General features: G+C 40.7%; 1 protein-coding gene across 8 annotated transcripts in view; it reads left to right on the top strand.

Annotated features, from left to right (window-relative positions):
• CLCN3 (chloride voltage-gated channel 3) overlaps nucleotides 1–23,492 on the top strand; it is a 73,607-nt gene extending 50,115 nt beyond the window's left edge. For 4 of the 8 annotated variants that reach the window (XM_042807829.1, XM_032983920.2, XM_032983922.2 and 1 more), the window contains 9 exons: nucleotides 29–151; nucleotides 1,503–1,709; nucleotides 5,768–5,848; nucleotides 7,079–7,624; nucleotides 11,721–11,907; nucleotides 13,283–13,681; nucleotides 15,394–15,610; nucleotides 18,569–18,644; nucleotides 20,318–23,492. In XM_042807829.1, coding sequence (XP_042663763.1) covers nucleotides 29–151; nucleotides 1,503–1,709; nucleotides 5,768–5,848; nucleotides 7,079–7,624; nucleotides 11,721–11,907; nucleotides 13,283–13,681; nucleotides 15,394–15,610; nucleotides 18,569–18,644; nucleotides 20,318–20,476 — 1,995 coding nt within the window. In that variant the 3' untranslated portion in view covers nucleotides 20,477–23,492. Of the gene's footprint in view, nucleotides 1–28; nucleotides 152–1,502; nucleotides 1,710–5,767; nucleotides 5,849–7,078; nucleotides 7,625–11,720; nucleotides 11,908–13,282; nucleotides 13,682–15,393; nucleotides 15,611–18,568; nucleotides 20,202–20,317 lie in introns of those variants that run through there. The other 4 variants (XM_042807832.1, XM_032983924.2, XM_042807833.1 and 1 more) reach the window with 3 other exon arrangements.
• The last annotated feature ends 985 nt before the right edge of the window (nucleotides 23,493–24,477 follow it).

Below are 24,477 nucleotides of genomic sequence, written 5' to 3'. Positions count from 1 at the left end.
ACATTTTTTTTTTTTTTTTTTCTTTTAGGGTCCGGGTTCATACATAATGAACTACATAATGTACATTTTCTGGGCTTTGAGCTTTGCCTTCTTAGCAGTTTCTCTGGTGAAGGTATTTGCTCCCTATGCCTGTGGCTCGGGGATACCTGAGGTGAGGTCTAACTAATATATATATTATAGATGTTTCATATGAATGTGAAAATTCCTGCTGCCTTACAGGGTCAGGGGAAAGGCAAGAGGGAGCGCTCTGTTACTTTGATGAAATCCATTAATAGAAGTATGCAAATTGAAGTAATGTAATTGTGCTAATTGTTGCTGAGAAAAATACCCCAACTTTCATAGAATCTCCTGAATTTGTAGATTTTGCTGCATGCTTCTGGCTGGACTACTTTTTAAGGAACCATTTCTCTTAGGAGAGTAGACTTCTGAAGAGTGATTTCCAAACACCCACCCCCCCACCTCCCTCTGGTGATAAGAGAGCAGTTGTTCATTGACAGAATACGGGCCCTTTGATACAGCAATTGATTTTTTTGTTGCACTGACTTGAATTGCCTTAACTAGCACAAACCATCAGACAGTCACCATGTAAAATGTGTAATATCCTTGAAAACTCATAGTTTTTACAATTGCTGTCTGCTACTATACACTGAATGGAAGGGAAAAACCCAAAGTCAGTGTTTGGTCAGTCTCACTTCTCCAGTCATTCTGTAAATATTTCTTTACGTATGTGTATTGTAGAAGTTGAAGGACAAATCCTGCCTCAGAATAAGGCTGGAATAGTTCTGTGCCATTATTCCAGACGAGATTTCATCCTAAATTGGTTTCTAAATTTAGCTAACCTTTACTTTCTAGACACAGCTGTCCAGTGTTTTGTGTACTTCCTATTTATAGACATGTTGTCCTTTCCTACGATAACTATATTATTTCCTACATATGGGCATATTTTCCAGGGTAATAATATGACATTGTTAGGTAAAGTAGTATCTTAGGCAAGTGGTACATCTTTTCTGGTGGAAAAAGGCTGATCTCCTCCATCTTTATGTCAAGGGATCTACTGTTAAGTTTTTATATGGAGATGGTAAAATATAAGGAGGAGACAGAGAGGGGTAAAATTGGTGCTAATGTGGTATTGCTACAATAGGTGACCTTGAATATAGTTTTTGCAGGTTTATTTTTCCTTTGGGAGTTTTCTGACTTCCACTTGGTAATTTACATCATAAACCAGTGAATGCAGACTTACATGCTACTGCAGATTAATTTTCTACTTAATGTAATTGCTTATATTGTATGTTATTGTGCAGTATCTTAAAGTTGCAAAGGGAAAGCCTCTAGCAACCAAATGGACTCAGTGTAGCCATCTGAACAGTACAAGTTTTAAAGTGTGATAAAGTTAGTAATTTGGAAAGGCTATTTTTTAAGTTATACACCTAAAATGATACAATTAATTATTTTCTAAAGAAAGCAGAATAGAGTAACGGATACTGTTTTTTTCTTTCTTCCAGATAAAAACTATTTTGAGTGGCTTCATCATCAGAGGTTACTTGGGGAAGTGGACTTTGATGATAAAAACAATTACCTTAGTCTTGGCTGTCGCATCAGGTTTGAGTTTAGGAAAAGAGGGTCCCTTGGTACATGTTGCCTGCTGCTGTGGGAATATTTTTTCCTACCTCTTTCCAAAGTACAGCACAAATGAAGCTAAAAAAAGAGAGGTAAGCTCTTGTAAAAGCATTTCTAGAATGTACTGAATATCCATGCATTTACACTGATATGTTTAAAAGATGATATTTGTTCTCTCAGACAGTGTTTAGGCTTGGATTGCCAATAGCTATGTATTGTGTTAAGAACAATGTATTACCCCTAGCATTCTCCAAAGTCAGTTGTTTCCATGTCGGAGTAAGTTTGCATTTCTCCCACCTTAGAGAGCATTTGATTTTATTTAAATTCTTTCTGTTCTTGGCTCTACATTTTGGTAACTGATGAGTGTCTTCACTTGTGGTGACAGCAGAGGACTTTTGAACCTGTGAACAAAAGTATTCCTCGAAAAGGGTTGGTGACAACAGTGTTTCTGCTCTATTTCAGTTTGTCGTTGTTAGTGGGGGTGGTGGGTTGGCCTGGGCACCCACCAAGCTGCTCTCTCGCCCCTCCTCCTCAGCAAGACAGCAGGAGAAAATAAGATTAAAAGTTCATAGGTCGAGATAAGGACAGGGAGGTCACTCCCCAATTACCATCACAGGCAAAACAGACTAGACTCAAGGAAGATTACTTTATTGCCAATTCATGACAGCAGGATAGTGAGAAATAAAACCAAAACTAAAACCACCATGCCTCCACTCTCCCTTCTTCCCAGGCTCATTTCCAAATTTTCTATCCCAAAATGGCACAAGGGGACAGGAAAGGGGGACTGCGGTCAGTTTGTAATACTTTGTCTCTGCCGCTCCTTCCTCCTCATGCTCTTCCCCTGCTCCAGTGTGGGGTCCTACCCACGGGAGACAGTCCTTCACAAACTCCTTTGGCACAGGTCCTTTCCACAGGGTCTGGTCCTTCAGGAATGGACTGCCACAGCCTGGATTCCCCCACAGGCTGCAGTTCCTGCCAGAAACCTGCTCTGGCATGAGTTTTCTGCGGGCTGCAGTTTCCCTCAGGGCACATCCACCTGCTCTGGTGTGGGCTCCTTCCACAGGCCGCAGGGTGGAGAGCAGCTCTGCCATGGACTTCCATGGGCTGCAGGGGGACAACTTGTGTCACCATGGTCTTCACCACGGGCTGCAGGGGGAATCTCTGCTCCAGCACCTGGAGCACCTCCTCCCCCTCCTTCACTGACCTTGGTGTCTGCAGGGCTGTTTCTCTCACATTTTTCTCACTCCTTTCTCTCACAGCTGCTGTGCGGTGTTTTTTACCCTTCCTTAAGTATCTTATCACAGAGGTGCCACCAGCATCACTGATGGGCTCAGCTTTGGGCAGTGGTGGGTCCCTTTTGGAGCCAGCTGGAACTGGCTCTGTTAGACACAGGGGCAGCCTCTGGTGGCTTCTCACAGAAGCCACCCCTGTGGCCCCTCTGCTAACAAAACATGGTCATGTAAACCCAACAGAGTCATGCTAATGAAAACAAGTATAGTCACAGACAGTACCAAGTATTAACATTCTTACTAATTTGATAAAATTTTTGTTTTATAAAATAAAAAAGGGTGTTGTCCCAGCTATACTTCAGTTCTCAGGCTGAACTGCTGTACTTCTAGAAGGAGACTGCAGAACATGAGAAATTTGGGTTCACTTCCTGTTTCAAAGCTGTATATTCTTAAAACACTTAATTTACCTGTGGTTTAGCTGCTCATCTCAGAATAATGTAGTAATTCTTCGAGTTTCTCTGTGTATTTTTCCACAGGTGTGTAAGGGCTACTGCCTGGGGGTCAGTGTTCTTGCATGGAATTTGTCCAATGTTGTTATAATTAGCATGCACTTTAACCATAACCTCATATATTGAACATAATTCATCCGTGATGCTGTAGGACCGGCTGCTGCTTCAGTTCCATAATACTTGTGATTGATGGACTTCTCCACCGCACACATCTGTAATAGAATAGGACAGACTATTTCAGCTGGAAGGGACCTACAGCGATCATCTACCCCCACTGCCTGCCCAATTCGGGGCATGTTATTGAGGGCACTGTCCAAACGCCTCATGAGCACCGACAGGCTTGGGGCATCCACCACCTCTCGAGGAAGCCTGTTCCGGTATCTGACCACCCTCTCGGTAAAGAAAGGCTTCCTAAAGCCCGGCCTAACCCTCCCCTGGTGCAGCCTTGAACCACTCCCCAGCGTCCCGTCCCCGGATCCCCGGGGGAAGAGCTCAGCACCTCCCTCTCCACGCCCCCCCCCGGGAGGTCGCCCCTCGGCCTCCTCTGCTCCAGGCCCAAAGCCCTCAGCCGCCCCTCACAGCCCGTGCCCCCCAGCCCCCCCCCAGCTCTGTTGCCTCCTCTGGACGCACCCCAGGACCTGGACGTCCCTCCTGGAGCTGCGGGGGGGGGGATAATCCCCTCTCCTGCCCGGCCGGCCGGGCTGTGTTTGACGCCCTCGGGGCTGCCGGGGCCCAGCGCTGGCTGGTGCTGAGCCTGCTGGCGCCCAGCACCCCCACACCCCTTCCTGCAGGGAGGCTCTCCAGCCGCTCCTCTCCCCCCTTGTACCCGTGCCCAGCATTACGCCACCCTAGGTGCAGAATTCAGTATTTCAACTTGTTAAATTTCATTCCATTCATCACTGCCCAATGCTCCAATCTATCTGTATCCCTCTGCAAGGCCTCTTGTCCCTCGAGAGAGTCAACAGCACCTCCCATTTTGGTATCATCAGCAAACTTGCTAACGGAGCATTCAACTCCTGCATCCAGGTTGTTGATAAATACATTGGGCAGGACTGGCCCTAGAATTGAACCCTGAGGAGCACCGCTGGTGACTGGCCGCCAGCCAGGTGTAGCCCCATTCACTACAACCCTGTGAGCCATCCAGCCAGTTCTTCACCCAGCACACCATGAACCCGCACATCCCACAGCTGGACAACTTGTCAGGAAGGATGCTGTGACAGACAGTATCGAAAGCCTCATTAAAATCCCCCAAAAATACCTCCACTGCCTTCCCTTCATCCGCAAGGTGGGTGACCTTATCATAGAAGGATATCGAATTAGTTAAACAGGTTTTTCCTTTTGTGAACCCATGTTGACTCTGCCTGATGGCTGCGTTATTCTTTAAGTGCCTTTCAATAGCACACAATATAATCTTCTCCACAATTTCTCCAGGAACTGAGGTTAGGCTAACAGGTCTGCAGTTCCCTGGGTCTTCCCTCACGCCCTTTATGTAGATTGGGATAACACTGGCTAGCTTCCAGGCAGCAGGGACCTCCCGTGACTCCCTCTGGTAGCTGATCGGGAGGGTCCTGCCATAACATCCACTAGCTCCTTCAGCACCCTGGGATGAATCCCATCAGGCCCCATGGACTTGTGAACATTCAGCTGAAACAGCCAGTTCCTTGCAATTTCAGTGTCCACAAATGGGAAGTCACCGTTCCCACACGTGTGGTCCTCCCAGCTCACAGGACCAGACAGCCCAAGGTCTATCAGTATTATCAAAGACTCATAGAAAACGCATTGCACACCTCTGCTTTTTCCCAATAGCCGTCTTCAACAAATATTGGTCCATTGTTTTCTTTAGACCTCCTCTTGCTATTAACGTACTTTAAAAAGCCCTTCTTGTTATCTGACACCTGTAATTGAGCTTTGGCCTCTCTTGTCTTCTTCCAGCATATATGAACCACAGCTCTGTAATCTTCCTGCGAAGCCTGATCTTACTTTCAGAGAACACACAATTTCTTCTTGAGCTCCACAAAGAGTTCTCTGTTCAGCCAAGCTGGTCTTCTGCCCTGCTTGCTTGACATATGGAACAGTGGAATTGCCTGCTCTAGCACAGAGAAAGCTTTACAATTTCTTAAAAATGCAGTATCAGCAGTTTCATAGTGAAGCATAGACTCCTTTGGGCGCTTCGCGGTAGAGGCTTTGAGCAGTGCCCTTGGCTCCATCGTGGCTAGTACCTGGTTGGTGGTGGCTGTGGCCACTGGCCACGTCTTATGAGCATTCTGATACACTTACTTGATTCTCTTCTGTTAGCAAGTATGTCTGTCCATGACGGGAACCTGGAAGAAACTGATAACTGAAATGAGATTGTCTTCATGTTCAAAGCATGTCAGATTATAGGAAAAACCCCTCATCGTTGTTCTTTTCCAGGTGTTGTCAGCTGCCTCAGCAGCAGGAGTATCTGTAGCCTTTGGTGCCCCAATTGGTGGAGTCCTTTTCAGTCTGGAGGAGGTATGTCAAGAAATAGCACTGAAGGATAGATATTTAAAAATACCTCTTTTATCATGAATAATCTCAGACTCCTTTAAGATATGGAGTCTTTCCAAAGAAGGAAATTATTTTTGGACCCACATTTCAAAGTCAAGAGTCGTGTTACCAGCAAATTCATAAAGATATTTTTCCTTTTCTTTGGATGATGTCAGCTTTGCTTTATTCTCGGTTACATTTTTCTGGAGAAGGGCAGTCGGTTAATAGTTACAGTTTGCATACCAATAGAGATACAGGAGTTTTTCACTTTAGGAGCGTATTCTAAAAATAAAATAAAAAGCTGGGCTTTTTTTCATTTTGAAAAAGGCTTTAGAAACCTATTTTATGGTTTTGTGAAGCAAGTTTTTAAACATTACTTTTCTTAAAGTTTCAGACGCTATACAAGATTGAGTATGTTAATCATTAAAAAGGCAACTATGCTATAAAACTGACCTCTGAGGCAACCAAACTCTCTTCTCCAATAAATGTTTCATATTGTTTTCAAAGTACATAAGCACGTTACTTATATCACCAGCATTTTTAAATAAAATCAAGTATCTAAAAATCTCTGAATTGAAAAAAAGGAAGCAAAATAGTTTTTCAGGTGTAGTTTTACTATATCATTAGGGGATTTTGAGGCATTCCTTTGCTGCCCAAAAGAATTCAGAAAAGCTCAGAAGAAAACTCTCTTGAAATTCAAATCAGGCTATGTGGGGCTTAAGTATGAAATCGCGTGTTCTGTTTTGAGGATTTTATTTTTATGTTTTAATCATACTTCATAAAAATAACACATCTGCCAGAAACCTTTCAATGTAGGTTAAATGGAGATGAAACGGTATTAGCAGGAAATTTGAGAGAACGGCTAGTACTCAGTCTGGTTCTTACAAATGCTAGAAAGAGACACTTCTAAACAGTGAGCTTTTAAACATAAATTACTATGCATTATTTCCTAGCAGTCTTAAAACAACAGCGGTTTCAATACTGTTTTAGTATTGACTTTAAAACTGATAAAAGTATGAATCATTGTAGACCTTTTTAAAAATGTAGTATGTGCTGGAGCACCAATGCTCCAAGTGATAGGAATAATGATAGTGTATGAGTACTTCTTTTTTTATATACACCATGTGAGCTGAAGTACTGTAACACGTGCATAAAATCATCTTTCCAGTATTTTTAATCGCGTCACTAACAATTCTCATGTATTGCCTATTGCAGGTCAGTTACTATTTCCCACTGAAAACTTTATGGAGATCGTTTTTTGCTGCTTTAGTAGCTGCATTTGTTTTAAGGTCCATCAATCCTTTTGGTAATAGCCGCCTAGTTCTTTTTTATGTGGAATATCACACTCCTTGGTACCTTTTTGAACTGCTACCTTTTATTCTTCTGGGAGTATTTGGTGGGCTCTGGGGAGCATTTTTCATCCGAGCAAACATCGCATGGTGTCGTCGACGCAAATCTACAAAATTTGGGAAGTATCCTGTCCTGGAGGTTATTATTGTTGCAGCAATAACAGCTGTCATTGCATTTCCTAATCCATATACAAGGCTAAACACCAGTGAGCTTATTAAGGAGCTCTTCACAGACTGTGGGCCGTTAGAATCCTCCTCCCTCTGTGACTACAGAAATGACATGAATGCGAGCAAAATAGTAGATGATATTCCTGACCGTCCAGCAGGCACTGGAGTCTATTCAGCTATATGGCAATTGTGTTTAGCACTCATATTCAAAATAATCATGACAGTCTTCACCTTTGGTATCAAGGTAAGTGTGAATGTACCGGCTGCATCATCTACTGTGATTAATTATTGCCTTTCTAATTTTCCACCTTTCAAAGCTAGCAGCTTTGTTTACAGAATTTTTTTTTTGGTGTGTAGTTCTTTTAACTGTTGATTAATAAGCAGGTCTTGTAGAAAACGGTATTTAGTTTAATTAAATTCAAACTAGTCTTTGTTCAGCTGAACAGAAACGTGCTAAATTTCATAGGGAACAGTAACTGTGTGGATGGATGGCTGGTTGTACAGGCCTGATTCAGCAATAAGGATCATTCTAAAATTGCCAAGAGCTGAGTTCAGACATAACCACTCAGGTTCCCTAGTTCCCTTACATGGAAGAAGAGAAGACTGTACCTCTTGGACAACTTGAAGGGCTTTCTTTAATCCCTTCTCCTCATTTATCACATAAAGTCAATTACTGCAGACTGTCGAAGGGAGCCAGTGATGATTTCATTCCTGAAATTTCCAGTGTTGTGTGTCATGACTAGAAAGTGGGCTTCGTTCACGTGACTGTGGTGGGAATTTCTCCTCCATTAAGAAGCAGCATAATTTTTGTTTTTCCTGGTCATTTCAGAAATCTGTTTTGGAGCTCTCTTCAGCTTCTCTCCAAGCCCTGGCTATTTTCTGAATGACCTATAACTGTCATGCCTTCATCATTTCCTGTCTCGTCAGGCTCCCTTCATAGTTTTTTGTGACTACATCATTATCAAACGTATCTTAACACAAACATACTGTAGCATGTTCACTAAGCAGCATTTGGGTTTAAACTGGATTTAACTTCTCAGTCTACGTTGCTGTTCCACGTAACTGCACGCATAAGAGAACACTTCTTTACTGTGAGGGTGGTTGAACCCTTGAATAGGTTGTCTAGAGAACTCGTGGAGTCTCCATCCTTGGAGATACTCAAAACCTGACTGGGTGCAATCCCGGGCAGCCTGCTGTAGCGGACCCTGCTTAAGCAGAGGTAGACAATCTGGAGTGGTCACATCCAGCCTCAACCATTCTGTCATTCTGTAATAGAGCAATATTGAGTTGTGTTTCTCGTGTTGGTATTTTAGAAGATATTGCAGTCTTATTTGAAGTTATTTTCCATACGTTTGTTGAGGGGTAAGAGAAATCAGTTGTGTGTATTTTAAATGCTAGTCTTCATAAGTCAAAATTTCAGACATTTTTCTATAACATGACCACTGCAGTCTGTTGCGTTGTTTTGTATTCACTTCCTGGATTTCACTTACATCTACGGCTCTGCCCTTCTAAGCACTATAACATTTTTTTGTCATTCATGTGTTTGTGTGCATTTGGCTCTTTCCCATGGGGTTGTCACTGCAGGATCATACATAATGTGTTAGAATTCACCAGATTACAGAATGGTAACAGGTTACACTTCATTTGGGGTTGGTTCATTTTCTCAGAACTTCAGCATCTGCAATTTGGTGGAAGTATTTTTGTGAAGGCGTAAGCTTGTATTTATTACTTTTAGGCAAGGAGTCATGCTGCTCTCATTGATGGGACTGTTACATACATTTCTCTGAGTCTTCAAAGCATATGGCTGGTTAGAACGTCATCCAGTAATTGGAGAAGGGGATGTCACTTTAATGTTATATTTATTTGCATTTTTAGCTTTATTTCTGTGAGGGGGGGGGGGGGGGAAAGAAAATTTAAAATGTTTTAAAAAATTTTTAAAAGACGACTTTCTGATTTAAATCATTATTAAGGATTCTCTGGGTTCTCTGGGCCTGTTCCTAGAGCTGAAGCCGTGTGCAAACACACATCTCCCCCACAGGAACTATTTGTCTGTGAGATAAGCAAATCAACTTAACTGCTGCCTGTGGGGCGTGGTGATTCCTGCTGCTCTTATTGCCATTAACAAGGATCACCAGGAAGCTGATATGGCAGTGGTTTGGTTTTTATTTGGGGGGTGTGTGTGTGTGTGTGTTTTGTTTTGTTTTTTTTCAGGCTTTTATATGTATGCTCTGCTGTTTATTACCAGTAGACTCGTTATTGTATCTAAATGCTGATGATCAGCAATTGGGATGGGATTACAGCTTTGCCTCAGAAGCTCACTGGTATGCATCTGCACTACCAAAGAAGTGGAAAGTTGCACCCATATACTGATTTCTTGCTTGTTTCAAAGATGGTACATGTGCCACAGAACAAGTCTTTTGTCTTTTCCTCTGTAGTATAACTTGAGTTAGGCTGGCCTGCACTGGAGAAGAAAGTTGAGACAAGGTAGAACGTAACTTTTTTTCCTCGCTCCTTCTCAGTGAAGGTTCTTCTTCACCTTGTGACTTGTGATTCAGAGGCTTATGCAAACAAATGCATCTGTAAAATCATAATTACAGTTAGACTTGTAACCATTTTCCATGCAATGGAAGTAAGAGGAGCTAGAGGCATAAAAAAAAATTAGGTTAACAAATGACCAGAAACAATTTGGATGCAATTTCCATATGGAGACTGAATTTCTGTGGCATACTGCTGTAGTGGTCTTGAATCTGAGGCAGTTTCAAAGATGTATTCAATTACTTTTATATCTGAAATGTTATTTTTTCAGGGTGCTATTGAACTGTTTACCATGAAAGAATTTCACCTAGGAAATAAAAAAAAAAATATTTCAACAGATAGAAAGGTGTTTAGATGCAGGATTAATTGTGGGAAATAACAGTAGTGGTGTAAGTGTACAATTTGGATATTCCACTAAAACAATAGCATTGACTAGTTACCTCTCTCAACATTGAAATACTAGGTAATTCAGAATGAGAACGAAGGATTATTAAACTTTTCCCCTAAAACCTATGCTGCTGGCTTTCAAACACAAAGTTTGCTATGTTCGTTTGCCCTTCGTTTGTCTGTTAAAAATCATGTTTGCAACCACAAGCATTGGCAGTGTAATAATAATGCAAATAGATTCTGAAATACAGTTTGGTACCAGCTATGGGATTCCATGGCAAAATCTATAATTTGGAATTGTACAATATTTAAATTTTACAGCTGTACAGCAGAGAAAAATTACATTATGTGCCAGCATAATTGTACAGCAGCAGTACAATTTTATTAATAAGTTATTTTGACAAGATGGGTTTAGGTGCATTTAGACAAGAAGTAAAAATTCTACTACTTATTTGTAGTCAGATCTGTACCTCAGTCACAGTAGAAGATATTTTGATACTGACAACTGCTGTGAGGAGAAGTGGGCATTTCCAGTTTAATGAGACATTTAGACACCAATATGTTTTTTTGAAAGAAGATTAGCTTCCTAAGGAGGAGAAAAGGTACACAACAGCAGTTTCTCGGCTGAATCCTCACTTTTTATGAAGCTGCTGAAAGCAAGACTTGCAATAATATTTTAATGAGCAATGTTGGTATGACAAGGCTGTGTGGCCTTTTCAAGTTTTAGTCAATAACAGAAAAATGGTTTAAATAACTAAAATTACAGTAGAAACTTCTTTTTTTTACAGTAATATGTTCTCTACTTTTTGCAGTTGCAGTTGTCCTGCCTTTTTCTCTCTTAGTATATTTAGCATTCTATATACACTCACTTGTATAGGGAGCTGCAATATAATAAGCAAAGCTTCTTTTTAAAATCACTTATTTAGTTGGCCATCTAATTTATAGCAGTGTTAGGAAGCAGTCTGGGAAGTCAGTCCTAAGTGCAAAGCTTGTTTAGTAAGTGAATGTTGACTCAGAGAAACATGAAGTAGTAAAGGAGGTGGGAAATAGTAAGGAAGACTTCTCAGTACTAGTAGCACAGCTCAGATTGGACACACATATGGTAAGAATTGTGCTGTTGGCACCGAGAGTCTAGTTTGTGGTCCTGTGTTGGTAATAGATTTGCTCTTAAATACAGTAAAATATAAATAAACGTGCTCATAAAATGGATGCAACTAACCAGGTTGATCAGAGGTATCAACAGCACTGTGTTAAGTTTCACTGACCTTGCAAAGTCAGTTTACATGGTTTTAACATGACGATTTGAGCATTTGCATCTCTCTTGGAAAAAAAAAACAAACCAAAACAACAAATTTGTATAGCAATGCATCACGTATGTTCCCGTCAGCCTGACAGCAGTTCTTCTGGTTTTGTTGCAGGTTCCATCTGGGTTGTTCATACCTAGTATGGCAATTGGAGCAATAGCAGGAAGGATTGTAGGAATTGCAGTGGAGCAGCTGGCTTACTACCATCATGACTGGTTCATTTTCAAGGAGTGGTGTGAAGTTGGAGCTGACTGTATTACACCTGGTCTTTATGCCATGGTTGGTGCTGCTGCGTGCTTAGGTAAATAACCTGTAACAAAGTAAATAAGTATCTGATTTCTTGTATGTTGCCAAAATAATGATGAAAAAGTAAAAGGAGAGGTAAGTGTGTTTAGTTTGGGAACATCTTTTTATATGGACTTCTCTCTTTTCAGAGTAATCCATTCACTGACTCTACATGAGACAGTCAGATCCTTCTGATCTGAGGAATAACACGTGAAATTTAAATTTATGAGAAACAGAAGAATTTAAATAGTAGTGTTCGCTTTCTCTTTTTGGTATCGAGAAGTGTCATTACCATATCAGTCAGAAAAATCAGTTTCTTGAAATGTATGAACTAGAGGATTTGCAGAGTCAAGTACTGTTGAAATTATTACAAGGAGGTGACGTGATCAGCTGCCACATCTACATGAATTGCAAAAAAGTGCTTGAAATTCATAATCCAAACAAAACTTTCGGAAGTGTCTAATGATTTGGGGAGACCAGCTTTTGAGGTATTTTAACAAGTTCTGATTTACAAACTGTTGAAAATCAGCTTCATGACAAGAGGCTTAAGTTGGGCACATAAGCTCGGAGAGGCTTTTTGAAGGCTTTGTCTTGTCCTAGTTTATAACTTCACTGCCTTAGAAATTAAACGTAAAAGCTATCGGTACGGATTCTGCAAAAAGTAGACCTTTTCTTTAAGGGAAAAGTGCATTTGAGCGATCAAGTAAACTAGTGGTACGAATTTAGTTTTTGGAGAGGTGGTTTTGGTTTTTAATAGTTCAACTTGAATCGCTTTTGAAAAGCACTGAAAGAGAGATCATATTCTTTTATAGAATGAGAATGTGGCATCAGAAACCTTGGCAGAAAAACCATTGTGAATACTAACAAAAGAGAAATATAATCCCTGCCTTCTCCTGTTGTCCAAGAAAGAGATTTCTTTTCATCAGCTCAGAGTTCTCTTCAGCTTTTATGATTCAGCAACAGCATTAAATTCCTAATCCTATGGACAACACAGCTGCTGAATTGCTACCTGTGACTTCCTTGCAGTAGTTTATTCTTTTTCCACATCCTTATCTTACTGGACTTCCTTGCATTTCACCGTATTTTTAAACTAGGTGTGGCATGGAGAAATACACAGTTTTCTTCTTAGTTTACATGAAATAACTGCACATATTTTTCAAATCCCTTTATTCTCTCACTTTCTAGGAATCTTCCCTGAAGCTCTCTTTTTGACTTCTAGAAGTACTGTATTCATTTTTCCCATCCGCTTCTGTTTGTGTTATACAGAAAGATGTTTGTCAGGTGACCTTTAATGGCAAAGTTACGTTTGTGGTTCTCAACGGGAAGGCAGGAAATTCTAAATTCATTCTTATGCAATACGAGAATGTTAATGGCTACCATCTTTCTTGCAGGTGGCGTGACAAGGATGACTGTGTCCCTGGTAGTTATTGTCTTTGAGCTAACAGGAGGGCTGGAATATATTGTGCCCTTAATGGCTGCAGTCATGACCAGTAAGTGGGTAGGAGATGCCTTTGGTAGGGAAGGCATCTATGAGGCACACATCCGACTGAATGGATATCCTTTCTTGGATGCAAAGGAAGAATTTACTCACACGACACTGGCGGCTGATGTTATGAGACCTCGAAGAAGCGACCCACCGCTAGCAGTTCTGACGCAGGATAACATGACAGTTGAAGACATAGAAAACTTGATCAATGAAACCAGCTATAATGGTTTTCCTGTTATTATGTCAAAAGAATCGCAGAGACTAGTGGGCTTTGCTCTAAGAAGAGATTTAACTATTGCAATAGGTAATTATCTTCCAGCATGGCATGATTATATCTGCCCATTTAAGTGATTTACAGATTAAACCAGAATTTACTCTTGTGTGTTTCTAGACTTATTTCAGGTTCAGATACCTCGTGAAGACTCTTCCTTTTTTGAAGTATATGATTATCTTCAATGGCCCACTCTGAAATGGAGAAAATGTTAATGTGTCTGTCATAAAAACAAAAATTGTCATGCTGAAGTAGGCCAAAACGTCATCTGGTCCAGCATTTTTGTTTGTTTTGAGGCTTTTGATAGTATCTCTTTCCTCATTCGACGCTTCACTAACATTCTCCTTCAAAACTGAGTAATTCTGATTTTGGAACAGCAGGATTCTGTGAGAATTACTGTCCAAGTAATTTTTAAATTTAAATATATATCATACTTTTCTCTGACATGTTTTTTACTGTTGTTACAACAACTAAGATTGTATCATGGAGAGATAAGTGAAATATTAATCGGTTTAGGTTTCTGTTTTTCAATTTGTTTGTGTGATGGGAAATTTGGCCCTGGGCACATGAGCACACAAGCCCTGCTTGGGCCCTCTTTCTCTGGGTGAGTATTAGAACTTCCGTGATACTTGTGACAATGCTTCGTGCACTGGTAAGAAAAATTCTAAGGATTTTGAGGACACTGTCATAACCAAAAGAAAAAAAATCCTTGTTATGTAAGAAAATGTTACAGAACTGTAACATTTGGTGCGTGAAATCAGTGATGGAAGTTTCATCTTTAACTGCCTTTTTTGTTTTGTTCTTCGTAAGATTGTGCATTGACAAGTATCTCTTTTAACAAAGACACTTGAGAAAGAGACACAGAAGTCTCCTGAAACTTTGTAAAAAAAGAGTTTTGTGAATGTGGTCTTAGTACTGTGTATACTACGGTATTACACTTTGTAGGATGTTCAGGAGTGTCCAAAATTTAGAAACTATTGCAGACATCATACTGGTTTAAGTTTGCATTTACTTAAGAGTAAATGAGAGATTAGCAAAGCATTCTTCTAATAATACACTTTCAGGGGTGAAACTCATCTCAGCTGCTGAGATTACACAGTGCAAGTCCCTTAGTCTTGGGTTTTTGACTGGTTTAAGAGAGTCATTGTCTAAAATAGCTCAGGGCACGGGCGTGTGCCTGGGGGGAAATGAGGTTGTCACCAAGGTAGTAAAGACCTGAAAAGGAAGAGGATCCAGTTCACAGAAAGCTAAATAAATTCATTATAAACAAGAAGACAACATTTTCAGAGTGATCAGAAATGAGTTCTTTGGTTTCAAACCAACAATAATTACAGCCACTGGAATCATGACAGGGGAGCTGTCAACTGAGATTGGCTTTCCTCTTGACAGTTTCTTCAGCAGCCATATATGTGTTTCCTGCATGTTATTTCTTTGAGTCTTTCCACCTCTTCATAGTAAATGAAAGTTATTTATTGGAGCGAGAAAGGTCGTAGCTGAAGAATGGCTAAAGCTGTTATGGTAGATGACTTTTGTGATTTCTGCACAAGCACTTCTTAGGGACAAAGCAGTGGCTGTGGAAACACATCAAAATAGCATCTATCAGAATATCGGCGTCTAGAGAATAACGTCAGAATCTGGTAGTGTTGATTGAGCTGTCTGTTTGCACTCAATTATCTTACTCGGAGAATGTAAATTCTTCTTCCTCTGCTATTTCCCACACCCCCCAACCCCTCTTTTTCTTAAAGAAAGTGCTAGGAAGAAGCAGGAAGGAATTGTTGGCAGTTCCAGGGTCTGTTTTGCCCAGCATACCCCATCGCTTCCAGCAGAAAGCCCTCGACCTTTGAAGCTCAGAAGCATACTTGATATGAGCCCTTTCACCGTGACAGACCACACCCCGATGGAAATAGTGGTGGATATTTTCCGGAAGCTGGGTCTGAGGCAGTGCCTTGTAACACACAACGGGTGAGTAGAGTGGCAGCAATGCTGTTCATTTTGTTAGCTAGAGTGATTTTCACTTCCAGGATCAGAGTATCTGAACCAGGATACATTCCAGGAGCGTGGTATTTGAACTCATAAGTTTGGTACTGCAACCGAGGACCCTAACTGTTTGTTAAGAAGGTGCTGTGCTGCGGCACCTCTCTTAAATTCTTACTCCTCCCTTGTATTCCACGTAAGCCGCCAGGGGATTTCAGTCATTTCAAGATGTTCTGTTAAAAATTGGCTCTCGTTCAGCAAGTCTTGTGTGTGCAGCTTGCATGTGGAGAAGACACGACTTGTCTCGCAGAAATTTAATCTCGCGTGGTGCGCAGTCCAAGGCCTGTATTTCTTCCTGGCAATGTGCAGTGTATCAGCTACTGAATGTCTGCAGATATCTGGGATCATAAAAAGCGAGGGAGAAAATGATCCAGTCAATACCTCCTCTTCTGAAGCTTAGTGATGGCAATTACCACCAAGCTCTTGTTTTCGGAATACTAACAACTAAATAATTGCTACTAGTTCTGGAACTTCAATCTGCAACTTTTGTTTCTGTTTCAAAATCTTTCAAGAAAGTAATTTTTAAAGATTTAGAATGTTTGTAAGTGAGACTATAGGGAGTTGTCATGTGATTACCCACTAAAATCAGCCCTAGGCACGAAAACATAAATGTTCATTTTAATTACCTCTTATCTAAACTCCTCCTTTTTTATCCATGATCTTTTTCTGTGTAGTTGTTCCTTTAACATTCTGCTTTCCTCTATCTTTTGTGTTTTGACACACAACATTGCAGCTCCTACCATGGTATCTTGCTTCCTCTTTAGCATGTCTTTTAAGGCAGCTGGGGAGTGAAACATGGTCTGCTAATCCATGTTGTTTAGGATCAATGCCATGAGATAAAACCCAACAAACCTGGGATATGGGTGGGACTTTCTTTTGATGTGGTCAAAAGGACTGCTGCTGTAAGTGGCAAATACTCAAATATCACAGATTTCCAAGTTGTGGGGTTTGTTTTTTTTTTTTTTGGATATATTTTAAAACAAATTTATTATAACTGTTCTCCTGGGTTTTTTTGTTGTTTTTTTTTTTTTTCTTCAGTGCATCCCTGTATTGAATGGCAAGTAGATGTTTTCAGAAGCATGAATGACTTTAAAAACCTTTCTCTGTTGGGGAAAGGACACCATGATCTGACACTTACAAGTCGGTGCAGGCATGCAGTTGTTCTTGTTTTGGGGAGGGAAATTTGAATTGATAAAACTTCAATGAAGAATATTGACTATGACGATTTTTTTTCTTAGTTTCTGTTGTAGTTGAGTGCTCAAACATTGACATTGATGTTAAAATCAACTTGTCATGGTTTAACCCCAGCCAGCAACTAAGCACCGTGCAGCTGCTCGCTTGCTCCCCCGCTCTCCCCTTTCCCAGCGGAATGGGTAGGAGAATCAAAAAAAAAAAAAAAAAGTAAAACTCGTGGGTCGAGAGAAGAATGGTTTAATAGCTAAAATAAAGTAACAACAACAATAATAAAATATAATAATAATAGTAATGCAAAGGAATATTAAACAAGAGAGGGAAACAAAGCCCCAGAAAAGGCAAGTGATGCAGAGGGCAGTGGCTCCCCACCTGCTGAGTGATGCCCCAGCAGCGACCTGCCCCTCCCGGCCCACTCCCCCCGGTTCATGTGCTGAGCCCGATGCTCCGTGGGGTGGAACAGCCCTTTGGCCACTGCGGGTCAGCTCTCCTGGCCACGCTCCCCCCCAGCTCCTTGTGCACCTGCTGGCTGGCAGAGCAGGGGAAACTGCAAAGCCTTGATTTAGGATGAGCGCTACTTAGCAACGACTAAAACATCAGCGTGTGATCAACACGATTCGCAGGCTAAATCCAAAACACAGCACTGTACCAGCTACTAGGAAGAAAACTAACTCGATCCTAGCCTAAACCAGGACACGACTCTAAAGCAAGCTTAATTGTGCGGAGCTGTGTCAAACTGTACTATACATTTTTCACTATTTTATGATAAAGGAGCAGCAAGTATGGATGGCTTTAATAATTTGCTGTTTTCAGACATGCATATTCGCTGTCCTGCTTCAATTTACAAAGTGGTGATGTTCCATCAGCACCCTGTCCATTACAACAAGTTCAGATAGTACATACTAGTATTTCGCCATGGTATATAGCCATGTGGACATCAAGGACTAATCTATATTTTGGCAAATTTTCTGCAAATTGAATATACCCACATAAAGGCACACATCACCTTACTGGTCCCAATCCAGGTTGGAACGGGAAGCATGCAGAAATCGGTGCTGATGACAAACATAGAGATATATAAAGACAACCTCACTCTTCCTAATTTGTAGCAGAACATCCATTCCAGGGAGTTGCTCTTGATTTTTACTGTCATGAACGAGAAATTTGTCTGAATTTGTCTGTTTCTAGGGTCATCAGATAACCCTGCTCTGTAGTGCAGTGTCAAATCTCAGTTGCTGTGGCTTTACACAGTTATTACTTTGTTCATCTAGTGTGGCTTGTGAATAATTATTTTTATGTGTGAGGAGAAATAACTATTAAAGGAAATAAAGTAGATTTTAGCTTCAGTGTCTCTAAAACCTGAAAAGGTGTGGATGAGCAGGGAAGAAGTATGCTTCTCTGATGTGTATTTGATATGAGAAACATACTGCTCTGGGGTGGTTGAAGATCCAATCGTGTTCAGCATTTTTGGAGAAAAAGAAAAAAGACAATGTCTGGGAAAGGGTACTGACTTTCAAATAGCTTTTCATTTAATTATCTCATTAGCTTTCCTGCAACCATTCCTTCTTTTTTCTTTTCCTTTTCTCTTTTTTTTTTTTTTTTTCCTGTTTCGCTCTAATCCTTTTTCATTATGATTAGAACTTTTTTTTAATTTGATTTCACACACAGTTATTAGCATAACATGATCTGTTTCAGGATTGTCTTGGGGATCATCACAAAGAAGAACATATTAGAGCATCTCGAGCAACTAAAGCAGCACGTCGAACCCTTGGTGATTAGATATATCAGATCTCATAATTAGACACATTAGAAGTCAGGAAGCATGAAACTTGTGAACTGTTCAGGGCTTTTATGACATCGGCTGAACAACGAAATCATCCTACGCTAAAAATTTGTATTAAACCATAAAACAATATGTGCAAAATCCTTTTGTAGAAATGAAGCTGTTAACGTGGACATACTGTTAGTCACAACATTAGAGGAAAGTAAACAATGGACTTTCTGATATTTTTGTTCTTGAGATCACACAGATCAATCTAGTTGGTCTGCTGATTTCCCCAGGTGGGAAAGCACGCAGCTAGGAATACTTTTTCCCTGCCAAATGCAAATTAAGATTTTCGTACATGCCAATTTCTTTCTCTGATCTTGACAGCTTTAAATAGCTGTTAAAATAGCAAAGTAAGTATCGTGTCTTTTGAGAAGCAAAGCCAAGCATATATTTAATGTATCGCATCAGACCTTCCCTCTAATCCCCCCCTATCGACATGATTTTTTAAAAGTACTCTTGTTTTTAGTCAACTCCTGTGATTCTGCTGTTACCTACAGCAATTAAGGTACTCCTTTATAAAATGCTCAGTGATACCCTAAGCCACTCAGTGGCATGCTACTACAGTGACTCTTGACTTCAGAACGTAGACGCTGTTTTAACCATGATGTTGTGAACTAACCTTAGATAGACAGCAGACTTTTCTCTTAATTCGGACATGGGTTGCTAGTTACATCCCTATTAAACATACCCACCAAGTTTAGCTGCTTCTGTTCAAAACGTGCTAATTATGTTCTCATTTTATGCTAATATTTCACAAGTATTTCATGCGTCCTTTAATAAGACAAAACGAAATGTACTAACCAGAATAACAAGGGCAGCAGCTCATTCATTCTGCTCTTTGCTTCTCCTGTGATATTATCCTTTTGGACAGCCTCACCATTTTTGGTATTTCACCGCGTTATAATTTTAAAAGCCATGAAGACCCTGCCATAAGAGCACGGTATCTAAATTGGAAAAAGGAAAATTTTCTGTTACTATTTGCAATTTATTTTCCGAAGCTGTGACCTCCAAAACCTAGCTGATTGTTCTTTATTTTACAAAGGTTTCACGGCCAATACGGTGCGCTCCTATGACTACGTTCAGCCTGAGCCAGTGCGTCAGACTGGAAGGATCTTTATGATTTAAAAATTGAGGGAAGGGGAGTTTGATTTGCTGTTAGGATTTTGGGCCATCAGGCGGTACGTCACTTCTGATGGCTAGGTTGGAACGTGCCTCCCTTATGAAACGGGATCAATATCACTTCTTTTTCATACCTCTTTTTTGCTTTGTCCCTCTTTGTTACTTTTTTGTTGGCACACGCTAATCGAAATTTCATTTCCGTAGAAACAAAAAGTTAAATACAAACTGTCACGGGCTCTACTTGTATTACTTGTATTGCATTAAACTGGACTACAGCTGTCAGAGACCATCTGATATGGTGTCTCAGCATTGCTGTCTTTTAACAAACGGGTGGTTCCTCAGTATTTTGATTAATAAAGTGGTTTTGTTTAAATCAGAAAATCAGGCTGTTTACTTTTGCTCTACTCCTGTCAACAAAAAGGACTTGGCTACAGATTTGTGCTGTTTTCTCATCTTCCTGCTCGGATTAATATCGATCTCCCGTTTATCCTTTTCAGGCGCCTCCTTGGCATTATAACAAAAAAAGATATCCTCCGTCATATGGCCCAGACGGCAAACCAAGACCCCGCCTCAATAATGTTCAACTGAGACCCATAGCTGAGGAGAGAGAGGAAACGGAAGAGGAGGTTCATTTGTTGAATAGCACAACACTTTAGTCTGGGGGAACACTTGTAAAACCCGAGGGCGAGAGCTGGGTTTTCGCGTAGCAGCGCTGCTGGAAATGGGGGGGGGGGGCCGGTCTGGGGGAGCGTGCGGCGAGGCGGTCGGGCTGGGGGGAGGGCAGGGAGGGCGAGCTGCTGGCCTGCACTGGATGCGTCCCGAGGCGTCAGGTCTGCCATGATAGTGCAGTGGGGGGGGAGCTGGGCGAGGCGCCGCGGTTCGACCAGCCCCGGCCTGGTGCTTCAGCCCCGAGGAGACGTGTTGCCAGTCCCTGTTTCGGGGGGGGGGGGGGTGGGGGTGGGTGTGTGTGTGGAATCATCGTCCAGGATTGAGCCATCTTGCGGAGACTGAGAGGTCTTGCCCTTTTTGCCATTGAGAACTGTTGTGTTAACTCACGAAACGTATTCATCGTTACACGCCGCCTTTCTACATTCCAGAAGAGCTTTATTTCTCTCTCTCCTGAGCCGTAACAAAGCCTCTTTGAAATCGGCGTGCCCTTCCCAAGCAGTTGTTTCTCATATTGAGATGTACTGCGAGTTACCGAGGTTCGATCGCAAGAAGGGGGGGGGGTTTTTCCTTGTGCCATTAAGCGTGTGGGTTTGTACATCGTGAAGTGGTTGGGGCAGAACGGGGCCACGGCGACAGAAGCAGGTTGAACAGGTAATGCCTCGCAAGAACCACGCGGGACTTCTTTCAGCCCCTGTGCTGGCGCGACGCGGGGGAAAAACTACAACCGGATGAAACGAGCGTTTCAAAGGAAAATACTGGTTTTGCTGCAGAAAATATCAATAATGTGACCTGGTCTTATGCAATTTTTGTATTATTGAAAACACTATGATATATACCAATGTTGTGCAGTATAAGGAAAAATACTGCTATTCTACTAGTTAAGAGCTGGAACAATTCTGTATATGTGTATCTGGTAAAAATTGCATGCGACAACACTGGAGATCTCTTTTTTCCCCCCCTGTAAAATTTGAGAACGGTCGTTTTTCTTTTTTCTTCTCCACAAAAGACGTTCCACTGCTGACATGGTAGGAAGAAATGTAACTCATAACTTGCACTAAATGTATATTATTTTTCTTGAAGTTTTACCATTCTTTATTTATATTTGTATGGATTTAAAAAAAATATAATCTATTAAATATGAATCAGTTAATATCTCACATAACTAATTACCTTTTTAATGTGATTTTATAGAATAATTCATAATCCTCTGCAAGTAATGGAGGATTAGCAAATGTTTACAACTAGATGAAGGGTTTAAACAAAATGGTTTCTTTATGATCCAACGTGCATCTAAGATCATTTTCAAATGTAACTCACTGCCGTTACCTTGAGATTTCCTTTTTCCTTTACTAGCAGATAACTGGAACAGTAATAATAAAATTTTATTTAAAAAAAAAAAAAACTGCAGGGTTTTACAAACAATAGGAAGAAAGCAACTGTAACTATTAGATTGCTTTTGACTTTTTTTTTTCTTTTTTTTTTTTTTTTCCGCCAAGTATACAGAGGTGTAAATGATTTGTAGCCACAGAAGATGAGCAGCAGGGCAGAATCAAATCCAGTACTTGAAACTTTGGCAGGACCATAAAATTGAGCACCAACACATGCTAGCAGGTGAACTAACAGATCCCTAACTTCTTCAGTTTTTTTCTTTCCAGTCGCTAGATTAAGTTGTTTCATATTCCTTTTATCAAGCCACCACAAACACATGCAGAGGAAAAAAGGCGATATGTTATAAGCCTGATGTAGGGAGGAAAAAAAATTAAGAAATCTGGCTGACAAAAAAATCACGCTTTATAATACGGGGTAAGATAAACTTTCCTTCTTTTAACAATTATGCCCACAAGACTGCAAAAATATAACTGGTAAAAGTCTAAAATAATAACCTGAGATATCTCTGAGGCATTCATCGCAGTTACCTCAAATGTCTTTACTCACAACATACTCGGTATGATTTTATCTTAAGTTCAGAAACATACTGAACCAAAATTCTGGTACTTTTGGTAAGCTCCAAAACATATGCCTGTGCTTAAGCACGCTGCTGAGCTTTTACTGATTTTCCTGAGCGTAGAACCGCTCTCTACGTCTCATCATCTCATCTCTCGCAGCAACTGGAACCACTAGAAAGCAAAATGTGCCAGGGGGCTCGTGGTGATCAGCCCCTGTGTGAAACAGGTTTGGAACTGAAACCGGGAATCGGGCTGTGTTAAAACGGGAGTGTTGCAGCAGGCAGCTGCAGCCTCCCACGGGAAGTCGGTGCTCGTGGTTGAAAATCTGTTGTTACGTTGCCTGAGCCTGAAGAAACTTTACAGAAAGAGCAGGATTTGGCCCGTTTAGAGAAGGCAGCTCTGGAAGTTGTTTGTGGTGCTGATTCGTGTTGTCTTAACTTTTTCCTAGAGTGGAAGAATATAAATGCACTACATGTATGAAAATTGCTTTAAATCAGTTTGAAGCCTCTGCCATGTCTCATGTTCTCATAAAACACCGCTGTGTGTACTGTATTAACTTGCACCTAATTCTGCAGACTGTCCTCTCTGAGTTAAAATACAGTTCACACACCTACTGTGTTTTAGAATTTCAGTATGGATCCCGAGTGCGGCATATAAATTGTGCATCTGTTTGCTCTTGCCTGCTATGCTGTTCCTGTTGACATTTAAAATGTCTTCTGGTAAACACACACGAGAGGTTCTGATGACGAAGTGTGCGTGCCTGTGCTGTGCAACAAAAATTTTCTAAGGTAAAACTTCTAGCGCCTTACTCAATAATTCGAAAAAAAATTGTGGTGGATGGGAGGGGGAAAGTGTCAGCATTTTTTTTTTAAAACCATTCAGTTACTGGTTCATGAAGAATGCATTCTTTGTTAATCTGTGATGTTGCCTAGAGCTGTATTTAATATTGATCTCAATGTTTTTATTTATAATAGTGTGGTAGAGCTGCATATCATTACAGTAAAAATTCTGATTACTGTGATGATTTAATCAAACATTAAAAACTTCTGTATGACCATTTATTGTTCTGTCATGTTTTCTCATTGTTTTCACAAACATTAGTGTTGATTTTTAAATTTATTTTCCCTGAGAGAACATTAACAGGTATTTTACCTACAAAACTAGTAAGTAGATAACAAAGAAAATAATTAATTTTAGGAGATGTAGTCTTTGTATTGCCTAGCATTTAGCTACACATCAGTAGCCAGGCCAACCCAATCAAACAGATTAGTATGCTTTTTGGTTTTTCTTTTTTTTCCAAAATAGACACTTTCAAAAATTGTTTTAATTGTAGAATAGTTAGCTTCCTGATTTAAGAGTTAAAACTGAATGATGCTTTTACTGTCTGAAAAACAGAATGATGTAGTATCTACACAGTAAATTTTTAGTACCTCTGGTTTTAAAAAAAAGTGCTAAGTTAGACATCTGTTGATAGAATAGTTCATGCTGTAATAGTTCACAGAATGGTTTGGGGTTGGAAGGGACCTTAAAGACCATCTAGTTCCACCCCCCTGCCCCAGGCAGGGCCCCCTTCCCCCAGCCCAGGGGGCTCCCAGCCCCGTCCAACCTGGCCTTGAACCCTTCCAGGGAGGGGGCAGCCACAGCTGCTCTGGGCACCCTGGGCCAGCGCCTCACCCCCCGCACAGGGAAGGATTTCTGCCTTACACCTCATCTAAATCTGCCCTCTGTTTAAAACTAGTAACCCTCCTCCTATTGCTACAGGCCTTACTAAAAACTCTGTCCCCAATTTAATGTTGTACAGCACTTCAGTATTTTTTCAGTTGGTATTACAGTTTTCCTTCTAAATAAGAGGTTAATAGACAATACTGAGCAGTCCCTACTATGGTCCCCATTTTTGTAGATGAAAATTCATATTTAAATAACAATGCAAGAGGTGAGTACTTCTTTTGTTACTTGTATGATTTACAGGGCATTAATATGAAGGTTTCTTCTGCTCGGAATGTTAAAAGTAAGGGGGAATGAGCCTGAATTTTCAAACAAGT

This window comes from Tyto alba, unplaced genomic scaffold (genome assembly GCF_018691265.1).
Source record: "Tyto alba isolate M040663 unplaced genomic scaffold, T.alba_DEE_v4.0 Super-Scaffold_6, whole genome shotgun sequence".
Taxonomy (NCBI): Eukaryota; Metazoa; Chordata; class Aves; order Strigiformes; family Tytonidae; genus Tyto; species Tyto alba.
This window is presented reverse-complemented; position numbering and strand designations above follow the sequence as displayed.